The following is a 16,127-nucleotide window of genomic DNA, read 5'->3' as shown; positions in this document are numbered from 1 at the left end:
TGCCCTCATTTCTCAGTGTTCTTTAAATATAAAACAAAAATTCTCTGGCATTACCTTGTTTTTTAAAGCTAGGAAATTTGCTTAATTATGATAATTACGGTTCTTCAGAGAAAATACAAATAGTTATGAGTTAAAGGTAAACTTCTGTGGATATTTATTTCCTACCTAAGCTGACACTTCTCACTGTGGGAGGCGTTGCGGTCTGTAATGGATAACTTGACTGTTTCATATTCAAGAAGAGTAAACAAGAGCCAGATAGATTCAAGGTAGCTCAAAATGTCACAGCAGCAAATCTGACATTTCTCTCTTAGATGTAATATTGCATTCATTCTAGTACCTCTTCTATTACCTTGTGTTTGGATGTAGGAAAATAATACTGCTTGGTGGGAAGATACTATTTGCAAATTTTAAGTACCTTCGCCTGTGAGCTGCTTCTGACGGTATTTTTTTCTTTATTTAGAACTAAATTGATGTTAATGCACTTTGCTACAAAGTCACATTCATTTCAGTATACCTTTCTTTTAAGAAAAACAGTAACAAAACCCAGAGAGAAATGTACCACGGTTTGAAAAATTAAGATAAATTTTGCTTCTATTGTTATGATTGAATCTTATAAACCTAATGTTGACATTAAAGTTGTTTTTAAAGTTATGCTTAGATAATGCATTTTATTTTAAAAATAATTCCTTTAAAATGACATAAAAGGTATAATGTAGAGTGTCATTTGTCTGGACAAGGGAATGATGGCTTGGATTATGATGTAGCCGCAGAATGTGAGATGTAAATTAAGTCAAGATCTATTTGTAGTTAAAATCTACAGGAATGGGGCACCTGGGTGTCTCAGTCGTTAAGCATCTGCCTTTGGCTCAGGTCATGATCTCAGGGTCCTGGGTTTGAGCCCTGTATCGGGCTCCCTGCTCAGTGGGGAGCCTGCTTCCTCCTCTCTCTCCGCCTGCCTCTCTGCCTACTTGTGATCTCTCATTCTCTGTCAAATAAATAAATAAAATCTTAAAAAAAAAAAACCTACAGGAATTCCAGATGGGTTAGATATTATTAAGATGAAATGAAATAAAATAATCTGTTTCTTATTTCTACTAGCCACATTTCAATTGCTCAGTAGCCACATGTGGCTAGAGGTCACCTTATTGAACGGTGAGGGTACAGAACATCTCCATCATCACAGAAAGGTCTTACAGACAGCAGTGCTCTAGAGAAAGACTCATATCCTTCAGCTCTTTGAAATTGTCTTACATTATATTTTTGATAATGTTCTATCATCTCTTTTCTCTGTGTCTCTTTCTAAAGCATTTGTTAGACCTCCTGGACTCTCCATATCTTTTTTGGTCCTGTCATATTTTGGTATCTTTGTATTTTTTCTTACTTTCTGAAAGATTTTTTAAAATTTAATTTTATCTACAAACCCTCCTATTGCATTTCATATTTGAGCCCACAAATGTTTTAATTTCCAGGAGTTCTTTATTCTCAAGCTTTTCCTTTTTCATAATGTCTCACTTTTGTTTTTATAAACGTAATGCCTTTTTCGAGGAAACCAGTTGAGGGTTTGTTGTTATTGTCTTATTTTAGAATTTTAGTAAGAACTAAAATAATATTCCAAAAATATTTTTAAAACATTGTTGTTACTTTTTTCCTCTGGGCCTCCCTTTTCTTCTGTTTGCTTACCTATGACCATCTTTTGTGCTGAAAACTCTCCTTAAATGTCTAGTAACCTTCAATTGTCTATGTCACTAACGAGCGACTTGGGAGTTTTATTCGAGTCTCAGGACTTACTGCCTGGCAGGCTTTTCCCTGGGGATCTTTTAATGCTTGAATTCCTCTGGTGGTTGGGGGAATGCAGAGTGAGACCAGCTGTTCAGCTGCACCGACTTTCATTTAACACCCCCCCCCCTTCATTTTTCATGGTAGCTGGTGTTTCTGAGGCTTGAGCCTCTGTGGAATTCTGCAGGGTGAATTGGTTCTCATCTTAGTTTGTGGCTCTAACTCCATCTTCTTTCACAGATACTCTTCCTCCTTTGAGTCTCCATATAGCCCAGAAATTGTGTCCTTTATTAAGGCTGGTCATTTGGTCCTGATTGTTGTGGGTCTTTTATATTAATTTATTATTATTTTAGTGGAGTCTTGGGCCAGTCTCCCTCACTAACTGGGAATCATGCCTTTAAAAAAAAAAATACTGTTTTATAATTTATCAAGTCCTTTTTTTTTTAAAAAAAAAAGATTTTAAGATACTACCCCCCCAAAAAACCCCACAAAGCCACATACATTTAATATTATATAATATCTGTGATGTATAAAATCTCTTAGCAAACTAGAAATAGAAATTCCTCAACCTGTTAAAGAGCACCTGTAAAAATCCTACAGCTACCATCATGTTTAATGGCAGAGATTGAATACTTTCTCTCTAAGACTAGGAGCAAGATAAAATGTCCACTCTCAACACTCCTATTCAACATTGTACTGGAAATCTTAGCCAAAGCAATATGGCAAGAAAAAGAAATTGAAGGCATAGGGATTGGAAAGGAAGACATAAAACTCTCCCTATTCAAGGATGACAGGATTATCAATGTGGGAAAGCCCAAGGAATCTATCCAGAAAACAAACCAACAAGAATCCTCTACTAATATGAATATAACAAGGTTTCAGGATATAAGATCAACACACACAAATCAATCTCATTTCTATATACTAGCAATGTATAATTGGAAACCAAAATGTACAAGTCAATATCCTTTACAATAGCTTAAAGAAAAATGAAATACTTAGATATAAATCTAACAAAAACTGTACAAATCTGACGCTGAAAACTACAGAACTGCTAAAATGTAGTTTATTTGGTATATGAACCAATTTTCACTTGTCATCAAGATTTCTATCTCTTTACTCAGATTCCTTTGAGGATAGATTCGAAAGTAGCAAATCATATTTTCATGCATTACCTTCATCTGTGTGTACCAGCAGACTTTTTAAAAACAATTTCAAGTTTTGGTTCCTTTTCTGACAGAAAGGATCAATCATATTTATGATGTGATTTGAAATTGAATTTCATATTTCATCTGCACATTCATCTTTGTCAATAGCTGCTTAGGAGCTCTTATAATAAGTATGTTACACAGTACTTCCACAGTTCCTGCTGTGCATGTCAATTGTGATTTTTTTTTGGATTTCAGTTGAATGATACAAATGATACACATTTTCTGAAAAGCTTAATTGAGTATTGTCTCCTTTCATTTCAGCTTTCCCTCGCTTTCTGATTTTTAGTTTTCCTCATTTAAGCTTTGAGGTTTATGTGTATCTGTTCATCGTAAAAAGATGTTTTGTTTCTACTACCAGCATACATATGCTTAGTATTTAATGCAAAAGGGCTTGTAAAGCAAATGCCTGAAATTTATATAAGTTTATTTAGTGTTCAGTATCACCAGGGTATATTTGATTATCATAACCTCTTCTTTCTGAGGCCTTAACAGATGTTAGTTTTGTATTTACATATTCACATGTAAAGACTTTAGAATGTGATTGCCGGCAGATTGTGACTGGGCTTATTACTAAATACTCTGGGCATGGTGATACAAAGAAACACTTCATTTTGATTCTAGGAGCTGATGATCTTGGTGACAACCCTTGATAAAGAAGACACATTGCACAGGCTATTGTAATCAGTCATTCAGGGATTACCTAGCCCTAGGGAAAGTGAAGCAGTTTAGGAGGGTTGGTTATTCTACCGAACATCATAATTTAATCATCAAATATGCTGATTAAATTCACAGGTGGCAGTTATATTCTAGAAAACTGGAATCACATTCAGAATGATCTTGATCACTGAAAACATTCTCTTAAAACAGAGCAAAATTAAAGGTGAATTTCGATATTATACTTAAGGACAGAAGAGCAATAAAGATATTCGAAAAAAAGAACTAGCCAGATGGAAGGATAACTCTTGCCTTTGCCATCCAGTAACTAAAGTTTAGAAATGAAGAAACAATCTGGAAACTCATCATTTAATAGTGAGAAAATTGCTCTCCTCCTGTCCTTTCCTGCCTTCTGAACAAGGGCAGACAGTCCAAGCCCATTCCCTCTCCTGCCTTATATCCTAGTGATTCATCTGGGATGACTTGACCCTCACAGTGCTTATATCCAGTGTCTTTTGTTTAGTTGGCTTGAGAATATCAGTTTGCTGCTGTTTTATATTCCCAGCAAACATCCTGTGATTACTGTGCTAATTCATCTCTCGCTCTCTCCTTTGTAATCTAATCTCCTGTTCCTGATTTCCAATTACTGCTAACGACAGTGGCAAAAGACAGATTCCTCAGAACCATAGTGATCACAAGCTAAATAATAAATGTTACAGTTGGGGAGGCGGGAGAGGAGTGCAATAGTCCGTCAGTCTCATTCCATCATTTAAGATCTACGTGGGGTCTTATCTTTATATGTTTATTAAAACACTTGTATGACAACAAACCCTTCCTATGTGCCGGAACAGTGCTTAATGCTGTGCGTGCTGAACTCATTTAGTTCTTACAACAGTCCTAAGAGGTAGGTCCGGTGGGTAACGAAGCTCCGTTTACAGATGAAGTTCCCAAGAGGTCGGGCCACTTGCCCAGGTGACAGTGCTGGCTGGTAAATCGCATCCTGAAGTCTAACAGTCTGGCTCCAGGCTGAGGCTGCAGACCTCACCGCCCCTCATGCGGCCTTGCCACCAAGACAGAGGCGGAGTGTTGGTCACAGCAGTGAGGCAGGAGGGAATCGGAGAGTCCGTGGGCAACGGTAAAAAATCTTGAAATGGCTGGCTGGTGGCTCTTGTTGAGAGCATTAAAGGGATCTGGGCTGTGCAGTTTAGCGAGGAGAAAATACAAGGAGTAAGTTAGTTGGGTTTCAGATGTATAAAGGATGTTTTATTTGAGAGAGAGAGAGGCCAAGAGCACAAGTGGGGGAAAAGGGAAAGAGATTGTCTCCTCCAATGTGGGGCTTGGTCTCATGACCCCAAGATCATGACCTGAGCTGAAACCAAGAGTCAGATGCTTAACTGACTGAGCTACCCAGGTGCCCTAAAGGAATTTTGAAAGAAAGATTATATTTATTTACTGGAGAGAGAGAGAGAGATCGCGCATGCGCACACACATGAGCAGAAGGGAGGGGCAGAGGGAGAGGGAGAAGTGTGGCCCAAGACGGGGCTGGATCCCAGGACCCTGGGATCATGACCTGAGCTGAAGGTAGACGCTTAACCGACAGAGCCACCTAGGTGTGCCCCTTAAGGAATTTTTTGAGGAAAATAATGTTCTGTGTCAGTTGAAGACTGTATGTGAAAGGATGTGCAGAGAGTGAGCCCAATCAGGAGCGCTTCACGTGTGGTTGGGGGAGTCATGTCTTGCCATCAAGTCTATGGAATAATAAATCGGAAGAAGTCGAGAATGGGATACTGTTCAGGGCAGCTATGGTTCAGTTGACTGTGATGTAGCAGATACCTTTCTTCGTTCTTAATCTTATGTTACCTAAGATGGCAATAGAGTTTTAGAACCAAAGACAGGTAGTTGAGCTCTGTATCTTACAGATAAGAAAACAGAAAGTAGACGTGTGTTGTCCTAGGACTGCCTGCTAAGGGCCAGAACTGAGTTTTGAACCCAGGTTTCCTGAACACTGTGTCCAGAGCTCAGGCTGCTTTTCCGGGCAGGGTGGTAGGGAGGGGGTCATCGTCACAGAGGATAGTATTTTGAGCATTGCTGTTTAATACAGTGCGTTGCTGTGTACCGAAGAGGGGCGGGGGTGTAGGTTTCACTAATTTATGAAATGCCCTTTTTCTTTGTGTAGTATGAACCCAGAGGACCTGGTCGGCCCTTGTACCAAAGAAGAATCTCATCTAGCTCAGTCCAGCCTTGTTCTGAAGAAGTAAGCACTCCTCAAGACAGTCTTGCTCAGTGTAAAGAGCTTCAGGACCATAATAACCAATCTTCTTTCAACTTTTCATCCCCGGAGTCCTGGGTAAACACCACCTCATCTGCCCCCTATCAGAACATTCCGTGTAATGGATCCAGCAGGACAGCTCAGCCCAGAGAGTTGATCGGTAAGATGGAGTTGGTGGGTTCTTCAAACCGCAGTCGTAACTGTCCGCTCCCGGATGCTGGAGTCCTTCTTCCGCTCCTCCAGCCCCTGTTGACACTATTGTCTTGGGATATGATCGGATGCTCATAGCTCATGGGTGTGTCTCAGGCGTACGGTGTTAATTTAATTCAGCACTACGTTGAGTCCATGTTTATGCTCTGGAAGGGGAGTAGATCTGTCTCTGGGAGCTCATCACTTTGATCATTTTGACCTGTGGATGAATGAAAGAAGTCGTGGAATTTAAACTGCATTTCTAAATAGAGTCACCTTTGCTTGGGAGAAGTTTGTTTTCTGGCTTTTGATCAACCCCCCTCCACCCCCACCCCCACTGTCACCCCCGCCCCAGCCTCTCCCCAGGATTAGGGGCAGGAGGAGTTTTTTGGGTCAGCGTCAGTTTTCAAGGATTTATTGTCAATAAAGTCGTTGACAGTTTGCTACACAGTAGAGATTGGCCAGGAGAGAAACTAATAAAGTCCAACATTTTGAGATCTAGAAATCTTGTGTTTGTTCCTTGTATTCTAATGGACTGAGAAATCCGAGGCTAAAGAGGGGGCGAAACAGGCATAGAAAGGCATGGGAATGGCCCTCTACTGGATAGTTCAGTGAAGTCTGAAGTCTTTAGCCTTGAATGCAAGTAAATGCACTTTCATCTTCCCTCTTTTTTTTTTTTAAATATTAAATGTGAGGAAACAAATGGTATTATTTGAGTTCTCCAACCTGTAGCCTTCTCTTTATAGGCTGTAGACATTGATTTTTGCGAATAAGTCTGCGATCTCTTTTGGATGATTTTCTGCCCTGGTGGCATCAACCTTTGTATTTGAATTTAATTTTGTTCATCTTTTTAGAATGTGAATCTGTTGTTTCTGTAACTGGCCCATTTTTGAGTATGTGCCATGTAAGCATATTTTTAGAACAATAGACATAGTAGGACAAAAGCATTAGAAAGATTTTGGTTTTGTTTCCTGTCAAGAGACATTGTTGTCATTTTAATTTGTAAACGTTCATGAATACCTACAATGTATAAGCAGCTGTATTTTTGCTGAGGTTCCTTTGTCATTTTAAAGGTGTGACATACATACACTCATATTATCATACCTGAATTTCTTGAGAAACATCTCAATTACAAATCAGTGATAAGGACTTGTTCATTTTTAGTTGTTTTGTTTATTATCATTTATATTTTAATTATAATTTAGTTTTTATTTTTAAATTTATTTTTATTTTTAAAAATTTTAAATTTAAATTCAATTTATTCAGCATATACTGTATTCTTAGTTTCAGGGGTAGAGTTCAATGATTCAACACTTGCACAGAACACCCACTGTTCATTACATGTCGTGCCCTCTTTAACCCCCATCACCTAGTTACCCCATCCCCACCCCTCTAGCAACCCTCAGTTTATTTCCTAGAGCTAAGAGCCTCTTGTGGTGTGCTGCCCTCTCTGTTCTTCTCTTATTTTATTTCTCCTTCCCTTCCCCTGTATTCATCTGTTTTGTTTCTTAAATCCCACGTATGAGTGAAATCATATGGTATGTTTCTTTCTCTGACTGACTTATTTCAGTTAGGATAATACATTCTAATTCTGTCTGTGTCATTGCAAACAGCAAGATCTCATTCTTTTTGATGGGTGAGTAATTATTATAATTTATTTTAAAGACAACATCCTTTCTCTCTCTCTTTTTTTTTCCACCTTAAATTATAGGGTAAGTTTTGGCCCAAACCAGTAAAAACCTGACTTGAACTGATAAGGTAGAAAGTTTCTAAATAACTGTCCAAAGCACATGTCATTTTATGGGGTCCTTTCCACAAGTACACAGTTACTATTTTGTCATAACTAGCAGACAAATTGTAGTATTCTTTAGCAGAAAATAACAGTTAAGTGTTAAAAAAATGAACTCAAGATCACGAGTTTCCTGAAGCACAACTTCCTGTCCATTAGTATTTATTTATTTATTCCTTTTTAGAAGAATGCAGCCTTAGCCACAGGGGAATCAGAGGGAAAATAGTCCCCGCGCGGGCAACTTCTTTCTGAAGTTTGAGGCTTCTTCAGTTAAAGAAAACTGTTTATATGGAATTGGTTTGGTATTTAAAAGTGGTCATTGTGCCTGATGTGGTCATATTTTCTCCACACTTGAAAGTCTGAGAGCAGAGAATTGTGTCTTTGACTTTTCTGAACTTTGGATTTCCTGTTTTGTCACTGATCACACGTCCTGCTCTTGGAGAATGTCTGCCGAGGAAGAAGATAACAGATAGGTTTTGTGTGCTTGAGGACCTCGGGTCGTGGGCAGGCTGGTCACACAGGCTCAGCCTTTACACCTAGTGGTGTCCCCCCCACCCCCGCCCCAGGGACGCTCTAGTGATGCGTGACATTCTCTAGTGATGTTTGGGTGAAAATGTAAGATTAGCTAGAGATATGCACTTTGAAAAAGATCATTGGGTGTCAGATTAGTGATTCTGTTAAAGCATAGTTTCTCTTCTTTGGAGAATATGTGATAAGTCACATAAATAGAGATCTCAGATTTGTGGTTCATTAAGTGTATAGGCATTAGGTGCAACTGCCTCTGGGCTTATTTTATAAGTATTGATTATTTAGTTGAAAATATTTTATACTCTAATTATATTGTCACAAAAATGAGAGCATGGTTAAATAAATCTTAGTGAATAAGAACAGTAAGTTTTTGAACAACCAATAAAATATGTTATAGTAGCTAGTATAGGCCACTGTTATAGTGAAACGTTTGGCTTTTTTTTTTTTTTTAAATGTTTCAGGGTTTTATTTAAATTTTAGTTAATTAACATACAGTGTAATACTTGGTTTAGGAGTAGAATTTAGTGATTCATCATGAAATGTTTGTTAAACTAATGCTCTTAAAAGTAATTGTTTTACAAAATCAGTGACATCATCAATGGACAAGTGAGAAATGTTCTAAAAATATGTTAGGTGGCTTAAGCTAATTTTTAAAAAAGATTTTATTTATTTATTTGACAGAGACACAGTGAGAGAGGGAACACAAGAGAGGGAGAAGCAGGCTTCCCGCTGATTGGGGAGCCCAATGAGGGGCTCAATCCCAGGACCCTGCGGTCATGACCTGAGCCAAAGGCAGAGGCTTAACCCATTGAGCCACGCAGGCACCCCTTAAACTAATTTTTTAAAAAAGATCTTATCAATTTATTTGACAAAGAGAACACAAGTAGGCAGAAAGGCAGGTAGAGGGAGAGGGGGAAGCAGGCTCCCTGCAGAGCAGAGAACCTGATGCGGGGCTTGATTCCAGGACCCCGAGACCATGACCTGAGCCAAAGGCAGAGGTTCAACCCAGTGAGCCACCCAGGCACCCCTTAAACTAATTTTTAAAAAGATGTTATTTATTGGGGTGGGGGTAGGTGAGAGAGCATGAGCGGTGGGGGGAGAGAGTGAAGCCGACTTCCTTACTGAACAGGGAGCCTGATGTGGGGCTTGGTCCTAGAACCCCGAGAGCGTGACCTGGGCCAAAGGCAGACTCAACCAACTGACTGAGCCACCCAGGTGTCCCTAAACTAATTTTGGACAATGTTATGAATTTTTTAAAAACATTGAATTTATTTATTTGTTTTTAAAGAGAGAGAACACAACCTTGCGAGCAAGAGGAGGGTAGAGGGAAAGGGAGAGAATCTCAAACCCCGAGCTGAGCACGGAGCCCAATGTGGGGCTCTCTCCCGTGACTCTGAAATCATGACCTGAGCCAAAATCAAGAATCAGATGCTTAATGAATTGAGCCACATAGGTGCCCCTGAACAAATTCATTAATTTCTTAAGTTTTAAGGTAATACTATGAAATTAACATGTTGATTCAATGAAATGCTAAGACTAAAAAATGAAGTATTTTCACTTACCATCTCAGTGCACAAATAGATAGATAATAAACATAGATAATAAAAAGAATCCATAAATATCTGTAATCAAAGACATGCAAATTAGAGCTACAGCAAGATATTTATTTATAAAATAGGCTAAGACTGAAAACAAAAAACAAAAACCACACAGTGTTGTGACGGGGTAGGGAAATGGGCAAGCATTGCTGGCAGAGTGTAGGTAGGCAGTATCTGTCTGGGGGGACGTTTGGCTGTAGTTATCGAAAGCTGTAATTATATATATATATACCTTAGGACTCAGGCATTATACTTCTAGGGGTTTATCGTAAGGAAATAGTCATGAATATTTAGGAATATTTGTCTGTAATATCACAGTATTATCACAGTATTTAAAGGTGTGAAAAGTTGAATATAATCCAAATTTCTAAAAGCCAGAGGTTACCCAAATAACTTATGAAATATCTGTGTTACATGATGTCTTTAGGAAGAAGCACACCAGGTTAAGGCTTATCTCTGGTATAGGAGGTGAATGACTTATTTTCCTCTTTGACTTTTTCTGTAGTTTCCAAATTATCCTCCGTGAATATGTATAATCCAATAAGCCAAGGGGTTTTTAGCATACCAATTATCTTGGGCTGATTATTTTTAAGAAACTATAGACACAGAAGCTCTGAAAACTGGGTGAGAGTTACCATTTTGTAAGAGAGACGTACATTTACAAGGGAAATCTCTATTTGTAAGAGTATCTCCCTTTCTGTACCAGGAAGAGGAGGAGGAGTCTAACTTTCTGGAAAGTATACCTGGAGAAAACAACAGCTGACCCTTTAACTTAACCCTGCATAACAACTTTTCCCCTTGTTCAGTGGGCTTTTCCTGGCAACCTTGCATAACTGCCCTCTACCCCCAACATCTTTTGCCTTTAGCTGGAGATGTTATTTTAGTTGCTGGCTTGGGCCATTTCAGGGAGTTATTCAAGTTTCCTGGATCTCCCTCACCATATAGAAGGTGTACATGTTTATTAAACTTTGATTGTTTTTCTCCTGTTAGTCTGTCTTAATATAGGGGGTGTCTCAGCTAAGAACCTACAAGAGTAGAGGGAAAATTATTTTTCCTCCCCCCACTTTAGTTAAACATTTAAAATATTGAAAAAAGCAGTGTTTAAAAACAGGTCTTGGTTTAGTGGACAATAAAATTAGGGAAGAGTGGAGTCAAATCTTAAAGGATGTTAAGAATCAGGCAAATTACATATAGGAAATGTGAAGAAAAATTTATAGCCATTTTTCCTCCACCATATTCTGTGTTTACTTATATATTAGAAGAAAAGAGGGCATTCTTAAGAAATGGAATCCAGGGATGCCTGGTGGCTTAGTTGGTTAAGCCTCTGCCTTCAGCTCAGCTCATGATCTCAGAGTCCTGGGATGGAGTCCCGAATTGGGCTCCTTGATTGGCGGGGAGCCTGCTTCTCTCTCCACCTCTGCCTGCCACTCTGCCTGCTTGTGTGCTTTCTCTCTCTCTCTCTGACAAACAAACAAACAAACACACAAATAAAATCTTTACAAAATGGAATCCAGTAGTACTGTTACTTAAGTTAATCATAAGAGCTGTTTGATCAGAAGTCCACGTATATAGATCCTTTCTATTTAAGAAAGAACATGTATATTCTCGTTTTCAAAGTTGAGCAGTTATTATAATAAATGCCACAGTGTACACATGTAAAACAGATTTTTGAAGCAAACCTTCGGCTTTGACCTCTAGTTTTTATATGTTAGCTCTTCTCATTTACGTAGTTAATTCTTTTGCAAGTGTTATTAATGATTTGATTAGATGTGTTGTGATTTCAACATTCTGTGGCAGAAGTGGTCCGTCCTCGTGGCTATACTGTCCCTGAGTTCCTGGAGATGAGAACCAGTTGTGACACCGTGAGCCGACGAGATGCACGGATGTTGCGGGGCGTGCCCTCAAATCCTCATTACTGTTCTCTGCTTTTAGTTCCACCCAAGACCGTCAAACCCCCTGAGGATCAGCTGAAGTCTGAGAACCTCGAGGTGTCCAGTTCCTTCAACTATAATGTGCTGCAGCATCTCGGCCAGTTCCCCCCTCTCATGCCCAACAAGCAGATCGTGGAGTCGGCCAACAGCAGTAGCCAGCAGAGCTCTGGGGGCAGCAAGCCCGCCATGTCTTATGCCAGTGCTTTGCGGGCCCCTCCCAAGCCCAGGCCCCAGCCCGAGCAGGCCAAGAAGAGTAGCGACCCTCTGTCTCTGTTCCAGGAACTTAGCCTGGGGAGCTCATCAGGCAGCAATGGCTTTTACTCCTATTTTAAATAATCACTTTTTTTCCCCCTCAAGGGAGAATGTTTTAATTTCTGTTTGTATCAGTAGAATTAAGATAGTTGGACTTCATCTATAGATGCACAGTTCCCTTTGTTTTAATATTAAATATGTTCTCACTTACTTGCTTTGCTGCTAGACTTGCGACTAATTTTTTAAAAGTATATTCCATTATTTTGCATTTTTGACGTGAGTCTTTTGACAGCTTTTATGTAGAATAAAAAATATTTTTAAATTTGTGTATTGTTACATATGTTTGCATCAAGCTAGCAGCTAAGAGGTTAATTGTGCAACTATAAAAAAAAAAGAAAAAAAAACTTTGTCTAAAATGTATTTAAAAAGAAAAAAAATTGTAAGTAGCATTTACATTTATTCAATAATATTACCATATGCTGGGTTTCTGTACCAGAAATGGCCAGTTGATGTACAAATGTATGTTATTTTTGCTTAAATTCATTTAAAATTTTTTAAAATAAAGGGGCAGCATCTTCTAAATACTTTAAGTTTTATCAGCTTTTTTTTTTTTTTTTTTTTTGGTGACAAGATGCTGCATTCTAAAACTTTTATAGTTTTAGACTATGTATGATGTGCTGTTGTAATCTCCATCCACTGTAGGATAGAGTTAAAGGCATTCTTTGCAGGTATATTTTGTATGCCACTGTTTTTTGTAACATGAAAAAACATTGGCATATTTAGTTATTTTTTGGACAAGCTATACTTCAAGCTTGTTTTTAACGTTAATTTGATAGTGTGTGTGTGTGTTTTTTTTTTTTAAACAAATCATGAAGCTGAAAAATTTTTAGGATTGTTGGTGCTTAGTAGACTTGATAACTATTTTAAAAATGCGTGAATTTAGTAAAATCCTTTTTTTCTCACTATGCATGTGTAAATGTTTGTAATCTGGCTTCCCTCCCTCTCCAGTGGTATAAAGAATTGTGCCGCTTTAAGGTTTGTTTTTTTTTTTCCCTCCAGTAAAAATTTTGGTACCTTATTTGATGTTTACATTAAAATGTGACATTATATATGGCAATTCCAATATTTTGCTAACTGTTTTGTTTGAGGACATCATTAAAAAGAAATATAATGTTTGTCCAAAATGTATCAAAATTCATCAAAATCTGGGGCAAAAAACTACCCTTGTTTTTCATGTCTTTTGATTCTTATAAAATAACCCCACTGAACTTGTATAAAAATATAAAATTTAAATAGCTATCTTAATTATCCTACAGTCTTAAAATTGTTTTGAATGAACTTTGGTAAAATCCAAAGCAAAACATTTACCCTCTTGAAACTTGTGGTCTTGTAACACATTTGAAACAATGCATGTCCTTACTGATTTCCTGATTTGGTAGTACTACTTTTCTACTTCAGAGATATCTTGAAACTACAATATAACTTTTTTTTTTAAAAAATAAGATAAGGTTGGAAAACATTGCAATGAACCAATGGATCCTGATGATCCTTTCCAAAATAGTTTTTTGGAGGACTACTTTGAATAGGCCATCCTGTATTCACAGTACATTTTTTAAAATGGGGTTGAAAAGGACCAGGAGTACAGAAAACTCCTTCCATCTCTGCTGGGTCTGGAGTTTAGTTGCTGGCGGCCAGCTACAATGCCCCCCACCCCATCATCCTCATACAGTTTAGGAGAAGATAATGCCTTTCGTTCAAGGTTAGCGAGCCTGCAGGACAAACAAAGAGCACCTCCGTTCTTCCGATCTGTCCGTCTGCTCAGAGTGGGTGCCCGTCATTTGCCTGTGGCTTTCCGTCAGGGGCCACGAGTCTCCGTGTGAGGCAGCAGATGGAGACGTGTCGACTGCAGACGTGTTAATGGTTAGTATAAATCACAGTTGGAAAACAGAGTCGGCAAGTTCCAGCACCACGTTTTCTCTGGCTGATGTCAGACCGCCGCATTGAATTAGGTCAGATATTGCTCGAGATAACTTTAGTCACAAGAAAAGAAGAAAATGGTTCGCCACATAGCTATGTATTTCCGATTCTCTGACGAAACTCAAGACATAGCCCAAACGAAGATTACATCTCCCTGATGTGAGGATGTCTGGGAGAAATCGTTTTTTTCAGTTGTGATGATTTTCTCTACACACACCAGCCCCCCTCCCCACCCCCGGCAGAAATGTTCGGGAGCGTTTGCGAATAGGAAGACAGAACTAGCACGTCAGGGCTTTCAGATAATCCTTTGCTGTGGAGTGATTGCCTAATTTTCGGTTTTCCGTTCTTGAACCTTTAAAAAGCATCGGTTTAAAATTACTTGTATTTATAGTTAACGAGGTCAAGGGCATACCCCACCGCTTGACATAAATACACCGACACTGGAAGCTTTGGATAAGGAAGCTGCTAAGTCGTTGTGACAGCCTTGTTTCAGCAGTTATTTCCCAAAACCCTAGAAATAATAGCTGCTTCTCCGTCCCGTCTGCTGTGTCCAGGTGTCCCTCATTTCCTTACTGTTCCCGCAGCCAGTCAAGGATTCGGGTATCGCTTCCATCTACTGCCTTTTTAGATTGTGCCTCGAGTGCATGTTCTAGCACACCTGCCCTTCCTCGGCATCACTTAATGCCATCTTCCCAACCATAAATAATGGTTCTGAGCAAGTCTTACTGCAGGAATCACTAAATTTCTCTTGAAATGAGGCGTGACTTTTGAGGGCCGTTCCTGCTGTCTGGGTAGTACTTAGGTAGTAGTAGCAAGTACCCAGAAAGCAGACTTAGAAACAACGTATGTGCTGGGTTCAACCCTAGAGTTGAGATGGAACTCTTTTTTTTTTTTTTTTTTTTAAAGAAACTCAAGTTTCTTTTTTTTTTTAAAGAAACTTGATGTTAACTCTTGGATGATACTACCTATTACCAGCTTCCTTTTCTTCCAGAACAGATTTCTTTTCAGTGAAGTTAATTGTTCACATGATGTCTTTCTACTTCTTTGTTCTTCGTATCACTCTGAAGTTTTCCTTTTTTCTTGCCAGAATCTTTTTTTTTTTCATCTCACTTTTTCATTTCAGTGCTACTTGAGATTTTCTTTTTGTTTCCTTTTTTTTTTTTTTTTTTTTACGTTAAAGAAATTCTTTTGGGTGGTAGCACTTGTAGAGTATCTATGTTCAAGGTTTTTCTCCTTTTCTCCTGATCTAAAAATGAATTTTTGTTAAGGTTCGAAGAAAGAAACTCATTCAGTGTAACTTGGGTATTTTCTGGTGTGTTTTTAAAAGGGGTTTTGGCTGCCAATTTGGCACACACTTTGCCAAATTGTTTTAGCAGAGCTTTGTTTTTGATTAATCAGTAGTTAATTATTGACCATTTAAACTAACATGACCTTAATTCTCCTTTCCTCAGACAGATAGGCTTTCTATGCAGGTCATTTTGCGTATATGAAATGAAATAACAAACTGCTTTGTGTGATTTTTTTTTTCGTGAGAGATTCTAGAATAAGTTCAGGTTCAGTGTAAACATCAGTTGGTCTTTTCAGTAAAAAGAATTGCAGAATAAGTAAAATAAGCAGAATTCCCACTGAATAAGCATTACCTAATTAAACATAGCAATCTCTAAGACCTATTTGCGAAAATAGTTTCCTTGTTTATGGAGGCATTGAAATTGCTGAGAAAGCTAACTGAATTTCCTCACTTTGAGATAATTAATATATGGTATTATCTTGCTCTAGTGTAGCTACCTGACATGTTTAATATTTTTCATGTATATACATCTTACGAGCAAAACTGTAAACATAGAAGAATGTATCTCTAGCCACCTTGGCTAGAGAGAGCCACCCTTGCCTAAGAGCCAGGGGTGTGAAAAAACAATTTCAAGTTAAAGTTTAGATATCAGCTATTGTTCTTAA

General features: G+C 38.4%; 1 protein-coding gene across 5 annotated transcripts in view; it reads left to right on the top strand.

Moving 5' to 3' along the window:
• The window catches only part of HELZ (helicase with zinc finger), a 181,622-nt gene extending 168,316 nt beyond the window's left edge, over nucleotides 1–13,306 (top strand). For all 5 annotated transcript variants that reach the window (XM_059380533.1, XM_059380534.1, XM_059380536.1 and 2 more), the window contains 2 exons: nucleotides 5,818–6,070; nucleotides 11,947–13,306. In XM_059380533.1, the coding sequence (XP_059236516.1) occupies nucleotides 5,818–6,070; nucleotides 11,947–12,281 (588 nt within the window). In that variant the 3' untranslated portion in view covers nucleotides 12,282–13,306. The remainder of the gene's footprint in view (nucleotides 1–5,817; nucleotides 6,071–11,946) is intronic.
• Nucleotides 13,307–16,127: the final 2,821 nt, after the last annotated feature.

This window comes from Mustela nigripes, chromosome 16, assembly GCF_022355385.1.
Source record: "Mustela nigripes isolate SB6536 chromosome 16, MUSNIG.SB6536, whole genome shotgun sequence".
NCBI lineage: Eukaryota > Metazoa > Chordata > Mammalia > Carnivora > Mustelidae > Mustela > Mustela nigripes.
Note: the sequence above shows the minus strand (reverse complement) of the source record. Positions and strands in the feature narration are given on the sequence as shown.